Source organism: Mirounga angustirostris, unplaced genomic scaffold, assembly GCF_029215605.1.
Source record: "Mirounga angustirostris isolate CCGP_5_RB_7025 unplaced genomic scaffold, mMirAng1.0.hap1 SCAF_2, whole genome shotgun sequence".
NCBI classification, from domain to species: domain Eukaryota; kingdom Metazoa; phylum Chordata; class Mammalia; order Carnivora; family Phocidae; genus Mirounga; species Mirounga angustirostris.
The window spans coordinates 177,373,965-177,401,383 of NW_026991710.1; the positions used below are offsets into that span (position 1 = coordinate 177,373,965).

Sequence of the window (27,419 nt, forward strand, 5' to 3'; positions counted from 1 at the left end):
CCGTGCTTTATTTTATTTAGCTCTGAGGAAACCGGGTCTGGAGGTAGAGAAGAGGAGGAAAAAAAAACCAAAAAAACCTTTGGTCTCTGTGTCTTTTAAAAATTATTGTGAAGTTTGGTTTTTTCCCCTCTACTATACCCAGGCTGAGTGTTTGTCAAAATAAAACCTCTTCTAAAATGGCAGCAGTTTCCAAGAAACAAGACTTAGGATTAAAACTCCATCACAAAGAACTCTCAATTTAGAATCAGTGTCGGCAGCCTCTATATACAGTATCCATGCGCCTTCAACCAGCTCAAACTTTAAGATTCCATTAGGTTTAACCATGTCCACTCTCTGCAATCTCAAAATGGGCAGTGATGCACCAAAGTGAGGGCTTACGACAGATGGCATCCCAGGTTCTCTCCCTTCTCAAATAACAGAAGCGGAGTCAATGAGTTCCATTTAGCAAATAATAAATTTATTAGGTGCCTACAAGTACAAAACACTGAAAGCCGCTGTAGGGGATTATAAAGATGTGTAGAAGAGCCCTGCCCTCAAAGAGCTTACAATCTAGGTGATTAGTCACAATAGTAAGTCATGGCAATAGCACTCGAGGTGACTTACACAGAGTTCTTGGAACATTCACATCCTTTGAATTCTCCTGTTGTCGTACGTGTAAGGAATCCTTTCTACAAGAAAGAGGACCAGTGGGAAAGAGACCTTGTGTGGACTTTAATGGTGACCTTGGCTTTGCTTATGAGCATCTTTCTCTCGCTGGCTCCTTATCCTTGTAACTCTCTCAGCATCGTTTCCTAACGACCTTTGTTAGGAGAGAATCTCCATGCTTCCTGAACCTTCACCAGGGTTTCCTGTTTGTTAGTGAGTGGCTCAGTGGCAGTTTGGCCTTGGAATGATTTGCAGTCCGATTTCTCCTTCAGCAAATCTGATTTTCATTTTAGTTGATGCTAGAATGATACGCTTTGCAATCTGTGGTTTTTAAGGGTAGGAGTGAGATGCAATACACAGGAAAGCAGGCCAGACCTTTCCCTTACTTTAAACATTTAATAGTGCACTTATGGATTATATTCTGTACAGATATAGAGCAAGTTATAAACCTCTTATTTTTTCTTTCACTTAGATTGTATTCATGTAAAGTGTATTTACATTAGGAAAAAAAAAAAAAGCCTTGAGGTACAAAACCCAAAAGAATATCTGAGGTATAAATACAAGTACATTTTAAATAATAATTTTTATCATGCTTTATCTATGTCTGAAAGCACAGTGGACATGTGTACATGTTTCTTTATCTTAATAGAATGGTATATACAACATATAATCTTACAAATCTGAAAGCTATTAAAATTGAATATACAAGTATATCTTCATGAGGAACACTGATAGCCAAAATACTCAAATCTTAAAACTCTAATCTCCCCCCCACTGCAAATTCTTCAAAGAACCTTTGAAATAACACTGACAATGGTAACTAAATTATAACAAAATAAAAATCCTTCTTACAGCTCTCATTCATACATTATTCACTTTTGATCCATACAAAATAAATTCACTAATACTGTCTCATGAGTCAATCTTTATGGTTACAGTAAAACCTGGACAAAGACCACCCACCCTTCCAAAAAACTGTGCTGGTGTTTTTTCAGTTTTTTTTCCCTGTGATCACTATTTTCCTTTACCGCTAAAAAGATAGTCCAAGGGCATCACTATAAAGGAAAAGAAAAAGAAATGTAGGGAAAACAAAGCACACACACAAAAAAAGTTGCAAAACCAGAAAAACTATTTGCTGAAAATTTCAGGACAAATCCAACAACTAAGTATGTGCAGCTTTCAGAAATGCCGTGACTAACAACAATCAGCACCTGTTGTTAAATTTTAATACCGTGGGTTGAATTTACAGGGATTTCCTTGGGACATACATAGTTTCCGATGTTTTCGGAGTGTCTTCAAGACTTTTGGTTATAAACAGGAAAATGCAAAGCATTCCAACAGGTAAAAGGTTCTGAGGCTTGATTTAGGAGTAGATGTTAGGGTGTTCAGTCATTGTATCTTGACTTACAAAACAAACACAAAAACCCCCAAATAAAACTGTGCTTTGGAGCTAGTTAGGGTGGGGCCTCGGGGGGGGGGGGGGGAGTAGTTTCTTCCCTGAACTAATCCATACTGGTTAAAAAATTATATCGCTATTTGCAATCAGGTCTAAAGACAACTGTGTTTGAGAAGGGATGCTGGAATCAATCGACTACAATTACTTCTAAGGAAAGAGGAGGTTGGTGAAAAAGGAATGTGCTTAATGACTTGGAAAAAGAAAGAAGCGACCAAGGGTGTTGGGTCCCCTTTCTGGATGGGTCCACGGGCGGTCAGTATCTCAGGTTAAACTGAACCTGGCGCATCAAAATCCTTCTAGAAGGCGTCCCAGTGTGCCAGACACTGTGATCCAACGTACACCTCTCTCCACTCAACCAGCAACAAACACACGTACAGACACTCCTCTGTGCAAACCTTTCTTTGCTCATCTCAGTGAGAAACAGGTCGAAGAGTACCAACGATTCCAGTGGATACACCGGTCCCCCAACACGCTGCAGATACGACGACACAGGGACACACACACCAGTATCACAAGAGAATGACGTCTCTTCATTATTTTCTGTAACGTATTTATAGTTTTGCTTCGCAGAAGCAACTTGAATAAGAACACTTTTTTTTTTCTCTTTTGCACAGTCTTATATATTCCAGGCAAGGTCTATGATCTAGACCTTCAACGAACAGGAAGCAGCTTTAAAAATGTCTTAAAATCACTACAGGTGATTCCCACACTCCAACTTCTAGCTGTCTTAGTTTCAGGACTAGACTCAGAACCCATTCTTCCAAGGACCGGCAAAGGGCTTCCAGAAACAAACGTCCGGACGGTGGACACAGCCGCTCGGCTTCAGTAATCACCTAGATTTGGGGTCTTTGGTTTCAGTGTTCTGATTGCTGAAAGAGTCTCGGATCTTCACGACTTCGGCTGCACACAAATGTCCAAAAGATTTTGTGTACCACTCTGGCATGTGGCCCCTGCAACGGAAAGGAAAAGCAGATGGGTTCCTCACACTGGAAAGCCCCGAAAGAAGCCGGACGGAGCTCCGAGGACACTTCCATGTCTTGATCCAGAAGCCACGTAAGCAAGGATTACTGCTAGTATTCCACGGTAACCTCCTGGCATAGCCATTACACTTCTGGAGCCAGAAGTTTCTCAAGGAACAACATACCGAGTACAGACACTGAGTGACATGGTTTAGGGAAAGCTTTAGCATACAGAACAAAAACAGATCACACAGATGACTGGAAAAGTACCAAGAGGTAAAGACTGCAAATGAGAATTTAACCACTGTGTAAAGTTTTGAGAGGTTCATGTTTTGGCTGTTATTGCTGCATTTCAGTGAGTTTTCTGATATGAACACACACTCATCAATGGCACCCGCTATAGGCCTGACTAATGGCTGAAACATACTCTATATATTCACATATATTCGTATTTTCAAATACCTTTGAATATAAAACGAGAATCATCTGCTTGCTAGTTCCAGCTCTCATTTCCTATGGCTTTAAATGCACGGCAGAAGCAGCGTATCACACCACCTTCTCTAAGGGACTGAGATCAGGAAGCGGTCCCCCAAAGACCAAGAAACAGGAAGGTGTTACTTTATAAAAACTGCTCTTTAGGGAGTAGACAAGGTACAATGATGTGTTCATTTAAGCCATTCTCTGTAGCAGACAAAAAAAAGTCTCATCTTCCTCATGACCCTCACCATGTCACAAAAATCAGAATCAGAACGTACCTTAAGTCGGCTCTGCACATGTAGGTGAGTTTGGATTTCCCCGACCCGCAGGGTTCGATCAGATACCAGGAGAGAAGCACATTGACTCTCACCCCCACCACAGGTGCCCGGTCATGATCCACGGAGGTGAGTAAAAGGGCACATGCGCCCTTCGGTAAATTAGTCCGCCATGTTCTGTAGAGACAAAACCAGAGGGGAAAAAGATGGAACCGCCAGGAAGCCAAGTTGAAAATGGGCCCCACTGTCAAAAGAGACAACTGAGGGGCAGGATCAGTTCCTATGCTGTGTGACCCAGTCCTAGATGGATGGCACCCTCCGAACTATTGTGCAAGGGCTCTCGAGTGAGGAACTCCGTACAGAGCCGCTACGGTGCGTATATATTCACACATCAGTTCTTTGAAAGAGAACCAACAAGAAGTGTGACTGAAAACCATTTTTACATTTCACGAATTAGCACATGGCCATCCAAATGAGCACTGCTCTGTTGGAAAGCTCTGGACTAATGATGTGCCATTTCCTCAAAGATTTTTGGAATTCCTCGTTCGATAATGTCTCCAGAGAATTTATGAATTACATAGAATTCAGCTTTAACCACAGCTCACTTGGGACTTAAATGTTATTTCCTGGCTTATGCATTCACTTGCTGTTTCTGGTGAGAAAAATCTATCCTAGAAGGGGCGAGAAACTGCTACCAATGAGCATATTCAATTGAAGGTGCCTCTATTTATTTATTGTATTTTTAAATATTTTTAAAGATTTATTTATTTGAGAGAGAGAGAGAGAGCGTGAGTGGGGAGAGGAACAAGCAGACCCTGCACTGAGCGCAGAGCCTGATGCAGGGCTCAATCTCACAACCCACAGATCACAACCTGAGCCAAAATCAAGAAGAGCTGGACGCTTAACCAACAGAGCCACCCGAGCGCCCCAAATGGGCCTCTATTTCTGAGTTCGATTCCAAAAGCGTTCCAACTATTTTCAGGGATGAACACACTGTTGGAATACATACAGACACATTTTCTGTATCTGGAAGGGTTCAACGCTATTTCACAGAGGCATACCTCCTACTTTACTTAATTTTACCATCTCATCACATTCAGTGACACCAGGCACATCCTTGCTACAGGGATTCATTTGGAAGCTCTCACCTCAAAACCACGTAGTCCCGGGCAGGGTGGGGCGCCATACTGTTTTGGACATACTGGTAAATTTCCGTTTGGCTGTCCAGGATTTCAATCACTTTGGAATCCAAGAGGTCTACGTCCCAGAGGTGCTGTTCTTTGAGGAGGCGCTTTAAGATTTCCTCAGGCATGGCAGGGACTTCGATGGTGGACCGCCAAAGCCTTAGGGGAGGTCCTTCGCTCACCTGAAAAGAGGATGTATTTTTCAGCACTAAGACAATTCACACACCCCTACACTTCGAAGGCCAATTGCCGGTTGTATGTAGAGTCATGTGTTTGGAGGCTAATTATTATCTATATGCTGGTATCCCCAAGTATATTCAAGAGCAGGCCAGAAGACCTGGCCTTTGGCCAATTTTCTGATCAAAATTATTAACATTTGTTTTCCTGGGACTCATATGAGGGTCAACGCAATAAAAATCAGATCATTTATCTGCATCCTAACACTTGCATGGCCATCCAGGTGCTGTCACTGTTTATTTCTTTTCAAGGTGGTAGAGACGGGATCACGAAATACTATCACGGGCCTATCATGCTAAGCCATACAAGACATCCCTGCCCTCTAGGGGCTTTTAGTCCTAACAAGTTAATTTCTCCCCCAAGTAATCCCCACTCATTAAAGGGCCAAGAGAAGAGTGGCTGAGAACAGAGGAGCGTGCAGGGGGATTCTGATCAAATTATGGAAATATCTAAGCATGTCATAGGATGCACTAAAGCCCAATACCTATAGCCCAGGGAACTGTACTGTGATTCTGTGGAACCAATGGATTTCAGTAGATGGTCCGATTCCTCCAACAAGTGTGAGTTGACTATGATTCCTTGCTGACCTGGATTCCACTCTTCCCTGGGGAACCGAATCACCTGGCTGGCCAGGTCTACAAGGAAGGGAATGGGTGACAGATGCCCATGGAGAGCTGAGCTGGCCCCAGGGTCTCACCTCTGATGAACCTGAACCCTGACCGCTGGAACTCAACCGGCTGACAACAGAGCCAAGACTTACCTTCTTATAGGAGAGCTCGGCCTGCTCAGATGTGGAGTAGCTGACCCAGCCTTTAAACTTCTCCTTGACCTCTTTAAACAGGCTATCCACACAGGCCTGGAGGAAGTGCTGGTAGTCAGCCGACTCGTCGTGATGCAGGCGCCCCAGTGCTTCTAGAGTGAGGGGCTTCAGCTCCTGTTCTGTGTAGGAATTCCGACATCGACTCATTTCCTCAGGAACCTGTGGGGGACGCGAGAGACCAAAAGGAGGTGAGTGTGCCTGTACTTGTTCCCGATGCCCATCAGGGGAAGGGGCGGGGCAGTGGCAACACGCTGGGCTCTCGAGGTGCTGCGGGCACCCCACCTGCTCCGTCTCCCTGCACACTAAGGGCTGGGCCTGCTGACCTCCCAAGGTATTGTGAGGACACAAACACGTCACCTTCATAAACGTATCCAAAAATCCTATTCTCATGTAAGGTGTTCTTCTTTGAAAAGTCACAGGAGGAGGGTAAATGACGAATACGGGGCTTAAGTGGATGAGGACAGGCTTCTCAGATACAGAATTATTTCAGATCATTGGTTGCTTTTGCTTTTTAAGTCAAGGAGTATGGCGATAGGCAAATTTCATTCAACACGTTAACTCTAATGAGCTCATACATTATAAAATAAGTAAGATGTTCTTAGAAAAGGAAAAAAAGAAAGACCTTCTTGAGCTATGTATATAATCTCCAGCTGTGGAAAGATCTTTTGGTAAGATGTGAGCAAACTCGGTGCCTAAGATTTTGTCCTCATAATTTACGTAATCCTCAACAAATAACAAAGCTCCCCAACTCCTTACCTGGAAAAGCTTCTTGCACTCAGCAATCATATGGGCCAGACCCTGAGTGGCAGCGAGGTTTTCATTCAAATCTTTCTGATCTGGTTTGCCCAAACTTTGCTTTCTTTGCATTACCCTAGGCAGAAGAAATAAGGGAGGGGGTAGATTCAGATATTTATGGGTGTTTAATTAATGTGTTATTCTAGGAAACCCAAAGGAGAGAAAAAAACCATTTTACCGGAGCCTATGCGTTCCCAAGAGGTTCAGGAGAGCTTTACTTTGGTCACTAAAATTCCTCAGTTTTATCAGCAAAGCACAAAAAACATGAAAGGGACTGTTCTCAGTGAGATCTAGGCTGTTTAAAGCCATCACGTTAAACAGGTTCCTATTTAAATAGGGCAGCTTAGAAGGTCTACGGCTGTTGGTGGGGAGACAGAGGCAGCTGCAAGGGGCGCGAGGACAGGAGGCGCTGTGTGGGGGTCACTCTTCTTTACAGTCTAAATAAATAAAATCCCCTCCTGAAGGCCAGGGGACCATCTGTTGTTTCCTAGAGGTGTCTCTTCATCTTACCTGATCTCTCTCTCCTGCTCATCTCTTGTTCCCTACCCTATTGAAGATGGAAGGCCTCAGTTCACGTGAGAACTAGATAAAAAGATATGTTAAGTATTGCACGGCTTTCAGAAGCAAAGCTGACTTCACCTAGCACAACCAGGCGTCAGGCCCGGAGCGAAGGAGTATCTGTCCAGGACCTTCGGAGCTGAGGAAAAGGATCAACTGGATGGGTCCGACGTGCGGGGTTAAGTCCCATTAGGGCCTCCTTTCTTACCTACTCAGCTGTGAGGCCCTTAAGGGAAACCTTCACAGCCGTAAGAAGCTCCAACTGGCTCGGCCATCTCCCCTGTCAGATGTGGGCAAGTTACTTATTACACTGACCCTCCCTGCAGTCTCACCTCCCTGCCAGGATCTTCACCTCCTGTGATTGTTCCCAGGATTAAATGAGAGAATGAATGTCAAGGGTGTAGTCCCGTGGTTGGGTCAGAATCAGTGCTGAGCAAATATCAGCCTTTGATATTTTCCAGATCCTCCGACTTCTTCTTCATCCACTCCCAGCTTATATACGTCCAAGGAGAAGCTTTGTGCACAATGGGCTTAGGCCAGGTCCTGGCTTTGAGGCTCAACGTTATCCTTAGTTCTTTTAGACCCAGCTAACCACCTTACAACTTCCAGCACAGGCTGGGGGCTTGGCTTTCTTGACCCCGCAGAAGCCAGGGCAGTGAGGACCTTATTTCCATCCAGTTTTTGAGGTGAGTAAATCCGCACGATTTTTTGCTGGCAGAAAGTGTGACGGCAAGGTCACAGAGGGTGCCGGGGAGGAGCAGGGCAAACGCTTGCCACGGCAAAGCACATACCCAAATCTCTCTCTCAAAACCTGGGTGCCACTAGACTGTCTAGAAAGTCACAGCCCCAGGGCTGAGAGGGAGGGAAGTGTGGGAGCTGTGAAGGAAGGAGGCAAACTGCTTGACTCAAGTGTGAATCCAAGAAACCCAGGGGGACAACCGAGAAGGAAAGACAGGCTGCCCTGGTCTGAAGAACAGAGCATGTGTGTGCACATCTCCTCGAACCCGTACCTTGGAGAAGAATTCTCTCTCTTCAGGGTGTTGAGGTGGAAAAGGGAAGGCGCTAGGCACACAGCCAGGTTGGTGGGAGTCATCTGGTTTTCTTTTACAGCTGCTGTGACGTCGCTCAAGAAGTAAAGGAGGGTCTGTAGGACCTCCCGGTTCTCATCAGGCAGGAGCATAATGGCGGCCTTGATAGCCTGGAGGCGCTGGTCCTTGGGCACACCTGTTCAACACCGACATTTCCCCCCGTCAGCTCAGTGCTTTTCCACGCACATCGCGAAAACGTCCCAAAGCAAATACCAGCCCCAACGACCTCAGCCCAGGACTGAACAAGCACTTGCAGAGAGTGTACTTGAGGGCGCCTGGGTGGCTCAGTCGGTTAAGCGACTGCCTTCGGCTCAGGTCATGATCCAGGGGCTCCCTGCTCAGCAGGGAGTCTGCTTCTCCCTCTGACCCTCCCCCCTCTCATGCTCTATCTCATTCTCTCTCTCAAATAAATAAGTAAAATCTCTAAAAAAAAAAAAAGAAAGTGTACTTGAGGTTAATATGTAAGAAATTAGGGACCGCCACCAGCGTCACTACCCTCTAGGATTTCCCGCCTGTGGAGGAGTTAACAATTTTTCGACACCCACAATGCCAATATCCTCCTAAATCCACCTCGGAGTTCAACTCCAGATATGATGCCTGTTCTTTTGGTTTACAGAATTAGTTTTTCTTTCCTAAGTATTTTTTTTTTTTAGAAATTCCTAGTGTACCATTCTCGATTACTGAAAACACACACATTTATACTTTGGTTTAGTCTCAGTGAAAAATCGTATCTAAGATATGTACAAAGGGATAAAAACTTTCTCAGCCTTTACACAAAATGTTCATTATCTCTGGGGACTTTCCATAATTATAACTGATCTGCTCATTCGTAAGATGTGGAAAGGAAGCTGCTAAAATACTCAGTTGAAACAACAGCTATTTTTACTAGTGATTTCCTTAAGTTTTGGAAAGCATACTAGGGGACGATTATAAAAATACGTGCTTGAGAAACAAGCCAGTAAAATAATATACATGTAGAAAATGCTGGGCCCAACCTTCAGGTCTCCTTTACTAGGCAGATCTGTCTTTTAAGAGGCATGTGGTGGAAAAATCAAGTCACTCAAGTGCAGCTCCATAGGACAAACTGATTAAAACAGCTCCATGGTTACAATACATAACAAATACCTTGGTGGGGAAAATGTGACCTGTGTTTTCATAAAATCTGAAAGGATGAAACAAATAATGAAATAATCCAGACCAGCTCCATTTCTCATAAAATAAAGTCCAATGCACTGGTTTAAAGACAATTCGAGCACGAAGAAAGAAGCTGCTTTTATATTACATTGCTGTAACACCACATTGAGCCAAGAAAAACACGGGGCTGTAAATGCTATAATCCTGATCTTGATCATTAATTTAGACAACTGTTTGCTTTAAGCTTTACTTAAAAGTGAGAAGGGCATGGGTATTGTTTTCCCAAGTATTTCTGGCAGAAGCTGAGATGAATAACAGAAAAAGATTATTTATTCATTTTACAGCAAGATAAAACACACAGACACCTGTGAAGTTTTAAACCCAACAGGCCCTGCTAGAGAGCTGCACATCAACAGAAATATCTTGGTACCTGCTCTTCTAGAAGCATCTTAGATAACACTGTTCTAGAAGCGAATGAAAAGGTGAGCTCCTGGATCAGCATGTAAGAATGTGGGGAGCACCTGGGTGGCTCAGTGGGTTAAGAGTCTGACTCTTGATTTCGGCTCAGGCCATGATCTCAGGGTCGTGAGATTGAGCCCAGCATCGGGCTCCGTGCTTGGCGTGGAACCTCCTTAAGTTTCTCTCTTTCTCTCTCCCTCTGCCTCAACCTCCCCCAGAAGAATGTAAGAATGTGTAACTGCTCCTATATTGAGAGAATGATGATAAGGGAAATTTATTTTTGCATTATTCAATAGGTATACAGAAACCTGCTCCACAAACAAGGAGAAAAGGAAGAAACAGATGACACATACTTCCAAGAGGTCATCGTGTGGGTTCCAGAGAAAGGCATGACAGGAAGCCACGGGTTTCAGCCGGTCCCACTTTTCCCCAAGGCCAACAATGTGGAAATCAAAGAACACTTACACTGATAGATCTGTAGAAAGGTTTCTGAGAGCTTGTTCGTCATTAGCGGCTCAGGAAGGTCTCGAAAATACTGCTTGAGCATGTCTGCCACATCATAAGCAGACTGCCCCTCATAGCTGACGCAATCTATGGCACTTTCATTCATCTGGCGCAGAGCCTGGATCCGGGATTTGACACCGGATTTTCTGAAAAGCCCCACCTGTTGGAAGAAAAACATGACATGTCAGGATAGAAGCAATATTTCCACTACAGAATCATAAAAGGAAGCTTGAGCCCGAGGCCCCATGATTCCACGGGACCTGCGCACAGCGGTCCTCACCTGATCCAAACAGTGGTTGCGGAGGTAGCGCATGGCCTGCTGGATGCTCTGGGGCAGGGGCTGTCCCGTGCGCTGCACATTGACCGTCAGAGGGACCCCGAACACATTCCGGTCCTTGTAGTCTGGGACCTTGATCCTTTTCATGAACTTGGGCACAGCCCTATTTAAAGAACAGTAGTAGAGGTGGGGAGAGAGGTTTATTTGTCTGTATACTCTTACCCATCTTTGCAGGTAAACCCTGTGGGCTTTAGAGCTGTGCTAATAAGGTGGCTATTTAAATAAAATTACAGATTTAGTTCCTCAGTCGTATTAGCCACAGTTCAGGTGCTCACGAGCCATCTGTGGCCAGGAGCTACCAGATGAACAAATATAGAACATCTGCACTGTCACAGCCAGTTCTGTGGGACAGGACTATTCTGGATCTTCTAAGAGTTGGGGGCTATGAGACCCAGGAATATTTTCTCTGTTGGGGATTCTCCTTCCACTATTAACTCTGAGAACTGGGTCTATATTCTTTTTTTTTTTTTTTAAGATTTTATTTATTTATTTGACAGAGAGAGACAGTGAGAGAGGGAACACAAGCAGGGGGAGTGGGAGAGGAGAAGCAGGCTTCCCACTGAGCAGGGAGCCCGATGAGGGGCTCGATCCCAGGACCACGGGATCATGACCTGAGCCGAAGGCAGCTGCTCAGTGACTGAGCCACCCAGGCACCCCTGGGTCTATATTCTTAAGGGAGCCGATGGGCTTCCTTACAAAATGGCAGCACAGGAAGGAATAAGAAACAGAAAACATTCAAGACCTGAATGAGGCGCTTCACTACAAAATTTGAAAAACATGTTCCCGTTTGTCCTGTAAATGGACAAGAATCATTTCTAAGTTTCTGATGAGTTTCAAAGCATTTAAGGTATAAAAGGATCATATAATGCTGGATGAGAAAAGAGCAAATACGTGGTGTTGGTCCAACATAATGAGAACCAACTCCAGAGCGCAACAATGGGGGCCCAGCTAATGACTGGAAGTCAAAATAAATCCTCCTGCTCATGACCCCGGAGAGTACATCTTCAGGTTTCTAAAGGAAGATGAAAAAGAACAATGAAGGTTTTGTGAGCCTACACGCCAGGCTCCCCGGAGTCCTAAAACCAGGTCCAGCCCCAGCAGTACACGGAACAGCAGGAAACCGATGTCACGCATTTAATGCTGTCAAGCAGAAACTTCAGCTCTAAAAGTGACCTCTCTAAACGGGACAAGAAAGGGCAAGGCCGAACAGGAAAAGAACTTTGTGCAGAATTTCTCCTTATTCCATGGATCCCACAATGCGAGGCTTTTACATTTGGTTTTGACTCACTGGAAAAACTGACCAGAGCTCAAGAAGTATTACGGACTTTCAGATTCTTGAGGGTTTGGTGGGAAGGGGGTGGGCAACTCAGAAACGAGAATGTAAAATATGTACTTTTAAATAGCCAGCAGGGAAAACAGGGCTCTAAGCACCAAGGAACACTGCAGAAGACAGGCTGCTTTGACTTCTGAGGGCTTCCCAGCAGCCACAACACGTTACTGTTTATAGCCCTACGAAAGGTAAAACGAAAGCGCAGAGCCAAATTTGTATTTCCATACAGTTAAGTATATGGTATCGTGGCCATAAGTGTGTATAATACTCGTGTTGTCGGGGGGAGAAAAGCCCAGCGGCGGAATGTGCAAAGAACACATTACGATCTCCACCGAGAATCTGAAGCATGTGGGGATAAACCGGTCAATACTTATTTCTGTCATTCAGAACAAACAACTTCTGTATTTAGCAAGGCTCACATAATAACAGCCTTTGAACGGGAGGTGCTTTGATGCTGAAGTTAAACTCACTACGAGTCCTGAGGAGAGGAGGACCTGGGGAGAGGAGGGACCCTTACGCTGCTTTGCCGACTCTCCCGGGCCCCTCTGGTCGCTGCTAAGGGAAATGGGCTGCTTCTCTGTTTTTATAAAAAGCAGAGGTTGTGCAACTGCGATGATAAACACTCAGATGACTGAAAAGGCTTAAGGATACCCAGCTGACACAGTGAAATGCACTTGGATGTCAATCCGGAGGTAGGTCTCTGCACCGACAGCAGAGAAATTAAGGTATTGCACGCATTAGGTCCCATCCATGACCCATGCAGCCTGACAGTCTCCAGCTCACGTTGCACACGCCAAGGGCTGTATTCTTGAAAGCAATTACGAACAGTTCTCCGATGAATTTTGCCTTCACGTATATTTTAGCCTGTAATATCTTAGAGCAGTGAATTCTTTGTGTTTGTTATTCACTGTTCAAGAGTCTCTTTTAGAAAAAAACATAACCTGAATTTTTTAGCACAGGTAGATTTTTGAGCGATGCTTCAAATATTTACATCAGAAATGATTTCTTTTTTTTTTTTTTAAGATTTTATTTATTTATTTGAGAGAGAGAATGAGAGAGAGCACATGAGAGGGGGGAGGGTCAGAGGGAGAAGCAGACTCCCCGCCGAGCAGGGAGCCTGATGCGGGACTCGATCCGGGGACTCCAGGATCATGACCTGAGCCGAAGGCAGTCGCTTAACCAACTGAGCCACCCAGGCGCCCCCAGAAATGATTTCTAAAAACATACACGAAAAGGGTTATAAGGCCAGGTGCTGTACGTCAAACATTTCAAAGTTGGTCTCAACATCCTATGATACGAACAAAATTTTTCTTTCCTTCTTTCCCTAAGTATGATCTGATACTATGCACATATTTACCTATGGGGGGCTATTTCTTTTTCTTAAGATTTATTGATTTTGGGGGGGGCAGAGGGAGAGAGAGAGAGAGAATCCTCAAGCAGACTCCCTGCTGATGGCAGAGACGGACGTGGGGCTGGATCTCACAACCCTGAGATCATGACCTGAGCCGAAATCAAGAGTCGGATGCTAAAGCGACTGAGCCACCCACACGCCCCTGGTGGGCTCTGCCTGACACCGGGAAGGAGGCACCTGTCCAGTGTGATGGAGCAGCAGTGCAGTCTCACCCCAAGAACAGGCGATTTGTCAACCTGAGAGCTGAAACTCACTCAAGCAATCCCGCCGCTTATTCCCTAAAGAGAGACTGGCTTGAGCAGTATCAAACACGGCCTCAAGAATGCAAAGATTACACTAGGATGATAGTCTAAAGGTATTAATAAAGGATAGAACTGCAACATACTCAGTGTTGGGACAGCTTCAAGGAGCTGACCAAAAACGCTTCCAATTAGTTTACTGAGCACCCTCAACCCTTACCAGCTAAAGCCATGCTTATTAGAAGGTGTGTATTTCTCCAGCAGGGCGGTTAACTTTAGGAGCGAGTATTTCTGCAGCAGGTTCATCTGGGCCACCGACTGGCAGTTAATCTGCAGTGACACAGAATTTAAGCTCGGCCGATGGGAGCTCTGGAAACTGTGCCATCTCAGCCTGTGCCTGTGGGAGAAGAGCGGGGGAGGGAGTGAGTACAAGGGCTCTCTAACAGGTAGACGCGAAATCAGCAGGGGCTGCGCCCTGCAGGGTGTCTTATCTCAGGAACGGAGAGGACTCAACTTCCATCCCATTCTTTTCCTTCCCCCGCTGAGGTAATATACACATGACATAAAGGACCATCTTAACCACTGCTAAGTGTACAGCTCACAGGCCTTAAATACCTTCTCGCTGTTGTACAACCATCACCCCCCAATCACCCCCAAGACTTACTCCCTCTTCCCGAACCGAAACTCCGGACCCGCTGAACAGTGTCCGTGCGTTTTGGATGTCAGGAGCTCCTGGTCTGTCACTTTTCTTGGGAGCCCACAAGGGGCGGCTACGAATGCCACCCCGGACCCTATCCCCCCCCCCTCCCCGCCCCCACGAGAGCGGAAGCAGCCCCTTCCCGGGCCTCCCCTCCCCCATCTCTGGAGGGAAGCAAGGCTCTCACCTATTGGACCTGGTCAGGGAGGCCCCAACCCCAGAATCCCTCCTTTCCGGGATGTCCGAGGGCTCTTCGGGTTCATTCAGGGAGTTGCCCGTACTGTCCAGGTCACTGGGCGTGGCTCGGTCGTTGTCCACATCCAGGTGTATCTGTTTGGGGGAGCTCGGGCACGGAGAGACCGAGTCCAGGGCTGAGTCAGAGTCTCCCTCATCCGAAAACTTCTCCGACCACTGGTTGACGATCCTCTGCATCCCCTTCACATGGTAGAGGATGTCATCCAGCTCGGGGAAGATGTCCTCGTTCTCCAGGTCGGCCAGGTCCCCTGAACTGGAATAGAGGATGGAGCCCGGCACGTTGTCATAGACACTCAGGCGGCTGCTCATGGAGCTGGAGGAATTGCGTCTCTTAAGCTCCTTGGGGCTGTCGCTGCTGTTTTCCCTCCGCAGGCTGATGTGGCCGGGCCCGTGGAAGCTCCCAGTCCTCCAGTTCACGGAGCTGTTATTCCCTGAGGGAGAGAAACTGCCGTTGGAGAGGGCCTTGGGGAAAGTGCCAGGCTTATGATCTTCCGGGATGTAGAACACGGCGTCCTCCCGGTAGCTCTCGCGGTTCTTGAAGTTCTGTTCCGTAACGCTGCTGAGCGTGGACTGACTGAACGGATCAAAGCCCTCCAGGTACATGCCCACCCGCTTGTTGCAGGCGCTGAGGCTCCGGGTCCTGGTGACCGGGCTGGGCGTGCTCACGGCGCTGCTGGTCTCCGACTGGCTACTGCTGCTGCTGGTCTGCGTGGAGTTGGAGACGCTCCGCTGGCGCACGGCCGGCACGTTGATGTGGTTGCCGTTGAGCGCGGAGATCTCCACGCAGTTCAGCTGCTTCAGCTTCTCCTCGTCCAGCCCCTCCCGCAGGATGGGCCCGCTGATGATCAGCCCCAGCTTGGACGGCGCCTTGTGCTTGCCGTGGTGCGAGCCCTTGAGCTTCAGGCTCTCCATGCGCTTCAGCAGGCTGCGCGTCTTGGACTTGGCGTTCTTCTCGGGGCCCTTCAGGCTGAAGCCGAAGCCCGACAGTTCCTTGGGAGACGGCAGGCTGCAGAACGAGTCATCGTTGCCCACGAAGTTGCCGGAGGAGCAGACGCTGAGGACCGAGCTGGTCCGGGGCGTCGCCGCGTCCCCGGCGTGGGGCGCGTGCACGGGGAGGCTGCCCGTGCTGCTGAGGCTGAGGACCGAAGCCACCTCCTGGCGCTCGCTGAGCTCCGTCAGCATGCTCTCGTGGCTCGCCGCGTTCCTCAGGGGGGTGTCGGCGGCGGCCCCGGGGGCTGGGTCCTGCTTGGAGGAGAAGACATCAAACTCTTCCAGCCGGGACCACCTCTTGCTGTCCCTCTGGAAAGTCCATTTGCCGCTGATTGCACAAGGCTCGTCCTCGTCCGAATCCTCACTCTGCAAGGACACAATGGAGGCATTCGTCACTGGGACCGGGCGGACAGCAGGGAGCAGGACGCGAGCTCATGATACGCCATCGGCGTCAATTCCCCCTTTATGTCTCTATTGCGTCCTGTATGATTATTTGATTTGATGACGACGATTTTATTACTGTTCTTTACATTACAAAGATGTACACCTCAGGACTTCAACAGGAAGAAGCCTGACCGAGTGTTTCAGGCTAAATAAGGGTTATTTGGTAGAAACTCTTGGATCTATAGGCTGTTCTTTAATTGCTCACAGAGGAAACCTCTTGAGATCTGTGAAAATTCCAGGCATGCAAAATATTTTGAACTGGAGTCGGCAACGGGTAGGACTCCCTCTGGTCTGCCTCCAGTTTTGCTGCCTGTTGATAGCATGTGTTTATATTCTCTTTTGCCATTAAAAAAGGTAGTTTTCAAATCCTAAGAAGAATGGTAACTGAAATCTGTAGCCACCCTAAAAGTGTACAACATCTCCTAACAGACCAATGGAGACACCAAGCCAGGTAATAAGCCCCCACAATTTTTCAGTCCGATACTTTTCTGCTTCTTACCTGTTCTTTTTCAGCCCCTCCCCCACCAGACACGGGGTGGGGAGCTAATGCCACACGTGTCCTGTGAAGTTTCAACCTCAGACATGCTCCAGGCCATTTAACAAGGCTTCACAAATACCCAGTCCTGACAGCGTGGAACATTCAAAAACGTGAAGTAACATCTTTGCTGACCTTGCTTGATTTATGGGCAGGACTCAGGGTTATGCCGCGTCACAAACTACTGCATCTGAGCCTTCTAGGCGGGATATCAAAAGGCACCATTCAGTCTGATGCAGGTCTTTCCCACTGGTGTGGAAAATATCACATGACCCACGTGTCACAGGACAATGAGTAGAGAGCATTAAAGCTGACTTGGAGACTCCTCTCCACAGCTCAGTGGGTGCTGAGGTTCCAGTTCATTTGTTTAAAAGGTTTAACTCCCCCCATGGAGGCAGCTTGCTGCAAGTCAGGGACTCTAGGATAATTAAAATTTGTACTCTGAACAGTCAGAAATATGTTCTTTGACCAAACTTATTCCTGTTTACTCTAATTTGTGACAATCACTCCCAGGACTACACCCACCTCTTCTCCTAAGATCTCATAAAAGGTCCTCACATTTCATACACAGAAGTTACATACCACCATTTGACTAGAATGTGTGGGATTTCCTGCCCTTCCCTCCGTCTCCCCCAGCTCTTTTCCTCCCTCCGGTCTCTCATTATTCTTCAGTACCCCACAAGCCAGCCTTCTCTTCCATCCCTGCAGCAGCTCTGAAACACGGTTACTGTTAAGTGTGGGGAGAGAGTCCCCAAAGAACTTTAGCTTTAATTTCTGAAGGGAATAATGGAGGATTCACTGGGATTGCCTAAGCCTCATTCCTTTAATCTGTAGTAGGCATTGAGTTAACAAGGCAAAATAATAGATGATTTGTTCCAATCAAAAACAGTTGGAAAAAAACCTTCATAGATACAGAGACCAGACTGGTGGTTGCCAGAGGCAGGGGTCAAAAGGTACAAACTTCCAGTTATAAAGTAAGTTTTGGGGATGTGATGTACAGCATGGTGACTATAATTCATAATACTGCACTGTGTATTTGAAAATTGCTAAGGAAGATCTTAAAAATTCTCATCACAACAAAAAAAAATGTTATAACTGTGTAGTGATGGATGTTAACGAGACTTATTGTGGTGATCACATTGTAAGATACATACATATTGAATCACTATGTTGTATACCTGAAACTAGTATTATGTATCACTTTTATCTCAATTAAAAAAAAAATAGTGGGAAAACGTCAATTTATTGGCTAGCTGCAACTACTGGTTTCGGTTACATAAGGCTACTTGATCTTTGGTAAACCTGACTGGATTGTAACATTAAAAATGTAGATTTTTGGAACAAGGAAGTAATAAGAATTTGAGAGACAAAACCTCTTACAAAACACATAATCCAGTTTTTGGTCTGCCTCCTTTCCTCCCATCCTATTACACATTTTATATACTCACTCTCTTCCGATGAGGACTAATTTCCAGCTTCATCACCGCACACTTGTTTAAAGTATTTAGACGCCTACAGGGCAAAGAAATAGTATTAGCAAAGATAGGAAACCACTGATAGGTAGATACGTATTTTTTTTTCCAAACAGGTGACATGTGTAATGAGTTTCTTTATTCTATAAAATATTATTCGATAATTTAGAACAGTGTCAGAAACTTCTTTACAAAGTGAATAGTTTAAAAATACCTTGACATTTCTTAAACTTCGTCATTTAGATTGAGTATTACTATTTTATAGTAAAAGGACACATTGCTAGGGTACTATCAGGTGCTTCTTATTCTTCACAGGACAAACAACTCTCAGTGAGGAAATTTATTCTTCCAAGAGTCCCTAGGTTGATCCATTAGGTAGCTCCTCATAGTGCCAAGAAGTAAGAGCCAGTGATGTCCCCTCTCACAGAAATAGCAACAGCAACAAGGAACCAAGCAGTGTTCTCGGTAAATAAAAATAAATGGTATATTCTATCTCAAAACAAAATTCAAACAGAAAAATAAGCCAGCTTTTAGACATAATAATCTTAGACACTCTGTTCAAAAATTTAGCGAGTTCTTATACAGAATAGAAATTGGAGCCTCTTTAATATCCAGTTCTTTTTACAACTTCCTGTATGGGACAGGATAATGTTTGGAACAGTCATAGCTATAGTGGAAATGATTACTGAAAAATTTCTCATACAGCAGCTTCAAGGGTTACAACAGAGCTCAAGAATCAGCACTTGAATCAGATTCTTCTTCGGAACAAGAGTGATATTTTTACCTTAAACACTTTTTTACCCCTGCCAAGGAGTAATGTCAATTTATAATTATGGAAATAATTTCGGTTTGTTGAAAATGCAATAAAAAAAAAACACAGGAAAAAAAAACAACCCCAAAATAAAAGTCCTCATCAGGAAATAATGAAATAGCTGGAAAGAGAAGACCATCCCATACTCAGAAACACACGGTATTGTAGAAGTGTGAATGACAGCCCCCTCTAACAGCTTCTAGATGACCAGCACTTGGTCTTCCTCACATAAACCTTCGGCATATCTGCTGTCTTCCACGCTCAGCTTTCCAGTTTTTCCTACAATTGCAATTCTTCCTTTTTCATAGGGTAAGAGCATTTGATTCACACAAATTCAAACTGACCAGGAGACTGCTTCTAGGCTTTATCTTTGGGATTCTGTTCTTGCAACTCGTCTAACAACTTGATGCACAAGGATAGAAAGTATTTTTGCCTGCTGATAAGACTGCCTTTGATTTTATAGATTACGTGGTAGCCTGTTTATAGAATAAACAAAGATAACTCAGAACGCCTATGTTGCCTGTGTTCAGAAAAATTCTGTTGATGGGGAGGGAAAGAAAACAAGTAACTAAGAAAAAGCCCAAACTTTGAAATGAGTGGATATTAGGTCCCTCCCTAAAGGGGCATGCATTACTTAAATGACTTAGATCCACAGTGTTTCGAGTTCTCAAACGTTTTCAAGATTTAAAGAATCCGGAATGGTTACAGTTAGTCTTACGTCTGGGTTTCATTAATCAAACCTGTAATCAAATACCCACTTGACTTCATTTGGGCTTTAATGGTTGAGTGGTGTTTATAACCAGGTTTACTAGGCATGGAAGCCTCTGGCGGCGGGGGAGGGGCTCACTTCACAAATTCTAGATTTGAGTCAAACAAAAAAGACCCTGGAGGCTAGTTTTATAAAGGTCAACATTATCTTTTTTATGTTGGTAGCAGCAAGCTAATGGCAGTTCAATTTTGAAGCCAAGAAGTCATTTCTTGGGGTTTCTGTAAGATTCATTTGTTCCCAGGACCTCCAAAGAATGCCCACTGGTGAGACCTTAGCTACCTGGAGAGGGACCACACTGACACAAAACAGTTAGAGCTAGATGGAAGGGGGCTCGCTCCGGGTCAGGCGCCATGCCCCGCACCACAGAGGTGTTATTTCATCTTGCTTCTCACAAGAACCCTATGGCACAGACACTACTGTTTTCCTTTTATAGATGAGGACATGGGGGTTTGGAGAGGTGACGAATTGCCACAAAAGTAAAACATGGCGGCTCTGACATTCAAAAACAGTATATCCTGTATTCTTTTCCAAAATCAATCTTTTTTTTTTTTTTAAAGATTTTATTTATTTATTCATGACAGACAGAGAGAGAGAGAGGCAGAGGGAGAAGCAGGCTCCCCGCGGAGCAGGGAGCCCGATGCAGGACTCGATCCCGGGACCCTGGGATCATGACCTGAGCCGAAGGCAGACGCTTAACCATCTGAGCCACCCAGGCACCCTTCCAAAATCAATCTTAATGATGCTAATACACAGGAGCAGCTTATACCTGAAGTATGATTCCCCAAATGAGTGGCAACTGGTATCCCGCACCATCTGTCCGGAAGGCGTGGTCCCTCCAACCCCCCTGGGCCCTCACAGGGCCCAGCTCCACAGGAATGTGTCAGTCTTATCTGCTGGGCAACTTGTACCCTGCTCTGAAGGGGGAGGGAGTACAAGGTGGGCCATCAAAGGCTCCTGAGTTTTGCGGCAGGAAGCTGCAAGCACCCTGATAAAAGCAAAGCAGGGGGGTTTGGGGCCCTTGTATTCAAAATTAAAACAGGGACAAGTACAAGACACATGTGAGAAAAGAAAAGGGAACTATTTTCCAAGTAAGACCTGACAAATAAAAATTGTTCCAATTCTTAAAAGATACTTTCTTGGAATTAGTGCAATTGCTTTAGGGTGGTGGCGTGATAGACACTGGGGAGGGTATGTGCTATGGTGAGTGCTGTGAATTGTGCAAGACTGTTGAATCACATGTCTGTACCTCTGAAACAAATAATGCAATATATGTTAAGAAAAAAAAAAAGAAGAAGATAGCAGGAGGGGAAGAATGAAGGGGGGGAAATCGGAGGAGAAGACGAACCATGAGAGACGATGGACTCTGAAAAACAAACTGAGGGTTCTAGAGGGGAGGGGGGTGGGGGGATGGGTTAGCCTGGTGATGGGTATTAAAGAGGGCATGTTCTGCATGGAGCACTGGGTGTTATGCACAGTGAATCATGGAACACTACATTAAAAACTAATGATGTAATGTATGATGATTAACATAACAATAAAAAATTTAAAAAATGTACTTCCTTTTAACAGAACAGAAATAGTAACAAAGTTGAAATCCACTATGTGGCAGGCTGCTTGACATTGGTTAGGCATTCAAGGACTGTTTTACAACAAAGTGGAGACTGACGATGATAGCTGGGATATGTACTTATCATGATATGATTATCACCTTATTTACATAATTCTTTGGTGTGTTGATAGGAGTCAGTTGTTAACTCCAAAGGAAAACAGTGATATGGAACATTTTTCAGAAGCTAGAGAGACAAGATCATCTCAGTGATCTATACACCCAGCGTGGGGCTCGAACTCATGACCCCAAGATCAAGAGTTGCATACTCTTCTGACTGAGCCAGCCAGGTGCTCAGAGACAGAGATCACTTCAGAATAGGTGTTCTAATAGTAGGTCGCAGTTTGCATTATTACTGTATATGCTTCAAGGCAAGCAAACCACTCCCCCCTATTAATACTGAATGTGACCCTCTCATGATCTTGGCCTTATCACTGGGGTTCGATTATACAGCAAAACTAGCGAGACTGGGACAAAAGCCAACCTCTCAAAGGAAACAAATACAAAAATCCCTTACAAGTGTAAGTGCAAGAATGTTGGTGAGCAATCCAAATCCCAAAAATGCAGTAGTTTCAAACTGTAACTTTTGGTCACTACTAAACTTTGTATTAAGGTACTATTACCATGAGGGGCACCTGGGTGGCTCAGTTGGTTAAGTGTCTGCGTTTGGCTTAGGTCATGATCTTGGGGTCCTGGGACTGAACCCCACTTCGGGCTCCTGCTCAGCAGGGAGTCTGCTTCTCCCTCTCCCTTTGCCCCTACCCCCGGCTCGTGTGCTCTCTCTCTCTCTCTCTCAAATAAAAAAAAAACTTTAAAATAATATTATCATAATTCTCAAGAAAACATTAAGTCGGGGGCACCTCGGTGGCACAATTGGTTAAGCATCAGACTCTTGGTTTTGGCTCAGGTTGTGATCTCAGGGTCATGAGATTGAGCCCCACATCAGGCTCTGCACTCAACGCCAAGTGTGCTTGAGATTCTCTCTCCCTCTGCCCCTCCTGCTCATGTGCTCTCTAAAATAAATAAATAAATCTTAAAAAAAAAGAAAAAGAAAACATTAAGTCTATGGCTTCTGCCCTAAGTAGACTCTGCTAAGAGATCAGCAAATATTATCCGTATAAGAATATTTATAATCGGGGCGCCTGGGTGGCTCAGTCGTTAAGCGTCTGCCTTCAGCTCAGGTCATGATCCCAGGGTCCTGGGATCAAACCCCGCTTCGGGCTCCCTGCTCCGCGGGAAGCCTGCTTCTCCGTCTCCCACTCCCCCTGCTTGTGTTCCCTCTCTCGCTATCTCTCTGTCAAATAAATGGGTAAAATCTTAAAAAAAAAAAAAAAAAGAATATTTATAATAAATTTTTAAGCAGAACACTAATGTGTACATGGGAGCAGTTTAACATTTATGTGTGGGGGGGTGGTAGGAAAGAGAAACCATGTAAGAATTATTTTATTTATTTATTTAAAAGATTTTATTTATTTGAGAGAGAGAGAGAGAGAGAGAGAGAGAGAGCATGAGCAGGGAGAGGGGCAGAGGGAGAAGGAAAAGCAGCCTCTGCTGAACAGGGAGCCAAACACGGGGCTCGATCCCAGGACCCGGGGATCATGACCTGAGCCGAAGGCAGATGCTTAACTGACTAAGCCACCCAGGGACCCCAAGAATTATTTTATTTAAAACAAACTTTAAAAAGTTTTCTTTAAGGTAAAAATGTTAAAATTAATGTTTAATAATATTTTATGAAGTAAAACTTTTCACCTTTCTGTAACCACTTTACTATATTTAAAATCAACTTCTCAAAATATTTCAACAGGGCAAAAGATGGAAGTCTACAAGACATCTGTCAGTCTGGAGAGAACTGGACAAATCACAAACTTTCAAACCACACCACAGCTTCATGATTTACTGGCCCCCAAATTCCATGGGCTGAGAGACTATGTGGAAGAGGCTAGCGTAGCTAATGAGATGGATATCACATCATCAGTAAAATAGGTTATCCCCCACCACTGTGCTGACAACTGGGAACCTATTGGGCATTTCAAAAGAGGATGCCCCATCATTTTCTTCAGAACATTTGTTTGGGCCTCTCAAAAGGAGAATCATTTGCCTTGGGAAGTCTGTGTGAACATGGATAAGAGCCCTTGGTGTTTCCAGTACAAACAAGTTGATGACCATTACTATGAATTCTGAAGCTTTTTTTTTTTTTTTTAAGGATTTTATTTATTTATTTGACAGAGAGAGAGAGAGAGCACAAGTAGGCAGAGTGGCAGGCAGAGGGAGAGGGAGAAGCAGGCTTCCCGCGGAGCAGGGAGCCCGATGCGGGGCTCGATCCTAGGATCCTGGGACCATGACCCGAGCCGAAGGCAGACGCTTAACCGACCAAGCCACCCAGGCACCTCTGAAGCATTTCCTTTTTGAAGAGAAAACCCAACTTCAAGATTTTCTCCACATACTCAAATCTGGGCCTCCGTTTTGGGCCTAATAATTTTCAAAGCCCTTTAACACCCATTACCTCATTTCTTCCTCACACTTAGCCTTTGAGACATCATTCTCTGCATCGGAGAAAAAAAGAAACCCAACCAGCATACACTGCAGAGTCCAAATACAGATGAAGGTCTAGCTGTTTTCACAAAAGATCCAGAAACACAGATTTATTCCCTTTAAAGGGAGGTGGCTTCTCGAACAGAACAGAGAGCCAGTGGAAATCACAAAGGGCAGAGGATGACCTTCTGCTCAGAGGAGCGCAACACAGTTTCAAACTGATATTAAAAAAAAAAAAAGTATTCAAGAATCTAATCATGAGCCCTTTGGGCTGCAATGTTGTGGTGATATTTTCATGACCCAGAAATGCCTAAGCTGTTGCTGCTGTTCAGATGGCCCACTTACTAAGTGGCGTAAAATGTGTGAAATGGGCGATCTGACTCAGTGCGTAAATATTTCCTAGGATCCATTTTATGAGTGACCTCATTTATATGCGTTATCACCAATGACGAATTGAAAAATAAATTAATTCTACCCCACAGCTAAGCATTAAAACATTTAAAAAATGTCTGGAGTAGTTTCTATTCCAGATGTTGACTTTTTCCCTCCCAAACTGCATTAGTGACATTTTCTCGTTCCCGATGACATAGCTTTGGTATTACACAGTGCAGTGAGGGACGCGGGATTAGAATGCTTTCAGAAAATGCGTCCATACTCTGGACAACCCTAAGCAGCCGTTCCATTGGATTTGCGAAGTGACAGTGTTTCTGTGGTTAATATGGCATTCTTTTTTTCTTCAACAACGAGAACTAGTCTTTTTCGTACACGATTCTAAAGATCCTACCTGTATTTCCCTAAAATCACTGCTTAAGTTAGTGGATTCAAAAGACACTGCATTCCATAAGAAAGGCAAAAAACTGTACTTTCCCTGAGCTACTTTCTGTGCCTACAAAGCAGTTAATAAATACCGAGTGTCATTCTACCTTAAAGATGTTCTTCCAAGTTAAAATAAGTACTGAATAAAAGAAAATTCATTTCAATTTTACATATAAAATCAATATGTGGATTTTTTCTGTGTATAATTTTTCCCCAGAATTCAGCTTTTATAGCTTGTAGACTTTGAGGAAAATGACGAAGCATGAATGACTTAAAAATGAGTAACATGTCACGAAGAGTTGGGGAGGATTATCAGTGTCTCATCATTGTCTGCTACATGTTTTATCACTTCTACTTCACTGAAACCCACCAGCTGCCCCTCAGCCGAAAGACCCACCAGCACAACGAACAAGGATTTCTGACAGTTTTATTCACGTCTCACATCAATGCTCATTTACTGCCTGTCCACTGTAGCTTAAAGGCTGTGCTGAGTTCTTTTACAAACTTACTTCATCCTATTGTTACTTTTTTGTACCTGGGGAGGCTGAAGAGATTCAGAGAAGCTTCTTTGGAATTCAAACAATGGTTCTCCTGACTCTAGCATGCCGTAACTCCCCACCCCCCCTTTATTCCTCTCAATGTGTTATTTTCATTCAATCTAACAGCAGCTTTGACTCTGTTATCAGAGTATCTGGCTGGGACTGTACACTCCATTACCCTGTTCCAAGTTTCCGGACCATCTGAACGTTCTCTGTTTCAGTAATCATATGGTATCGAATATGGAATGGTCTATTTGAGGACCTTCTAGGGCAGTGCCATTTAAGGGCAATACTAAACAACAAGATGTCACTTATTATCATTAAAAGGCCTATGATTTATAATGAAGTAAATTACCGTAACCATTCACTAATCAAACACCTGACTTAATTAGTAGAACCGACGTGAGCAAAACCCATTTTGATGATAATACCTCATTAAAACAAAAAAAGAAAAAGAAAAAGAAAACACTCAAAACATTTCCATTTACCTGCATAAAGCCTCAATGGCGTCTCTGTCCAAAAAATCATGCTCTCTCTTGACCAAGGAAATATCAATGGGGAACAGAAGATCTACAAGAAAAATAAAAACATACATTTATTGAACACCTAAATTCTTGCCAGTCTAGCCCAGCAGAGGGAAAAATAAGTAATTTCTTGAATACCTATTGTGCGCAGGACACCTTACTTCCTTTCAAGTGCTATGGGAGAATAAAGCAGTTTAGGACAATTCCATCAGTGTCCTCAAGGAGCTTAGATGTAAAGTGGTCTGTACACTCAAATATCCCTCTTGTCACAGAAGTGGTTCAAAACACGTTCCCCCCTTGAAACAAATGAGCAGGCAACAGATCCCTGCTGTAAATTATAGTTTCAGCCAGAATCAACACCAGAAGGATGCTTCCTTTCAATGGGGTGGTTGTTGTTGTTCTGTTGTCTTTCCATGTGTGTCTGCTCACATTTGGTCAGGGGAAGAGGTCATGGAAAACTGAGCCAAGGAAAGGTCTACAGAACAATGGCAAGTGGTAGGAAATGGAATCTAACCATTTGCATGACATCAAAAGCTAAAGAGAATTCAGGATATGCTATTTTTAAACAAATATTAGCACTTCCATATGGCTTTTCAGGAGTTTATATAACTCCCCTACAAAACAAAAGGCCAGCTACAAAGCTGCTGGAGAACAATGGGATCCCAAATCCCTTAATCTGCAGGAGAGTTCAATACTTTTAGAATACTAGGAGTTATATCAGAACTGAAAAGGAGAAAGGGGGAGAAAGTCAACTCAGTAGAAGAATTCCCTTTTTATCCCTTTTTGATAAAATACATTCAAGAAGAGGGGAGGGAGACCCGCAGCACCACTGTGGAAATTTACAACAGCTCTGGAATTGCCACTAGATAAAAACAAGTTACCCTCTTTGGAGTTCCAGCTGTTAGGGTATAATTGGTCTTTCCTGTAGAATGCTTACATAATATGATGAGTAAGAGTTCTTCTGTGCACCTCTGTAGGTCAGGAATGGGCAAAATAAATCAGCACAGCAGGAAACTGGGATTACCATAACCGAACAAAAACAAAGACAAAAATAAAAACAAAACAAAATAAAACAAAAAAACAACCCCATGGCCTCTGAAATGGCTAATGCTTTATACTGGGATAGAAAGGGCTCTCAGGAGATGCAAGTGATTAGTCATGTTCTAGTTCTTGGGTTGACTGTGACGTTTTCATGGTTTCCAACTTCCAGTCACCGGTTTCACAGAATGGAGCTCCTTATTCTTAACAATCTATTTGCTAGAGATAATGGTTAAGAGTACCTTTTTTTTTAATGTTGGAAAGAACATACTGTTACAGTCCAATTCTTTTTTCTGAAGGCATAGAGTTAGATTACCTTTATCGTTTCCTGAACAACGTAGGCAGACCAATGAGGCAGCCCATGATTTACGAAGAAATATGTGAAACTCAGTATTGCAGGAATTTCTCTTTTCATTATTTGGCAGACCAACTCTATAGGCTTATAGTGAATGTCAGCTATTAGTAAATACGGCGGACTGTAAA

General features: G+C 44.4%; 1 protein-coding gene across 6 annotated transcripts in view; it reads right to left on the reverse strand.

Annotated features, from left to right (window-relative positions):
• Nucleotides 1-435: 435 nt before the first annotated feature.
• DLC1 (DLC1 Rho GTPase activating protein) overlaps nt 436-27,419 on the reverse strand; it is a 424,683-nt gene continuing 397,699 nt past the window's right edge. For 5 of the 6 annotated variants that reach the window (XM_045879747.3, XM_045879749.3, XM_045879751.3 and 2 more), the window contains 12 exons: nt 25,863-25,944; nt 18,278-18,341; nt 14,793-16,216; nt 14,129-14,305; nt 10,872-11,031; nt 10,553-10,751; nt 8,417-8,630; nt 6,810-6,924; nt 5,994-6,212; nt 4,961-5,178; nt 3,816-3,989; nt 436-3,051 (listed from right to left, as the gene is read on the reverse strand). In XM_045879747.3, the coding sequence (XP_045735703.1) occupies nt 2,931-3,051; nt 3,816-3,989; nt 4,961-5,178; nt 5,994-6,212; nt 6,810-6,924; nt 8,417-8,630; nt 10,553-10,751; nt 10,872-11,031; nt 14,129-14,305; nt 14,793-16,216; nt 18,278-18,341; nt 25,863-25,944 (3,167 nt within the window). In that variant the 3' untranslated portion in view covers nt 436-2,930. The other variant, XM_064585605.1, reaches the window with a different exon arrangement.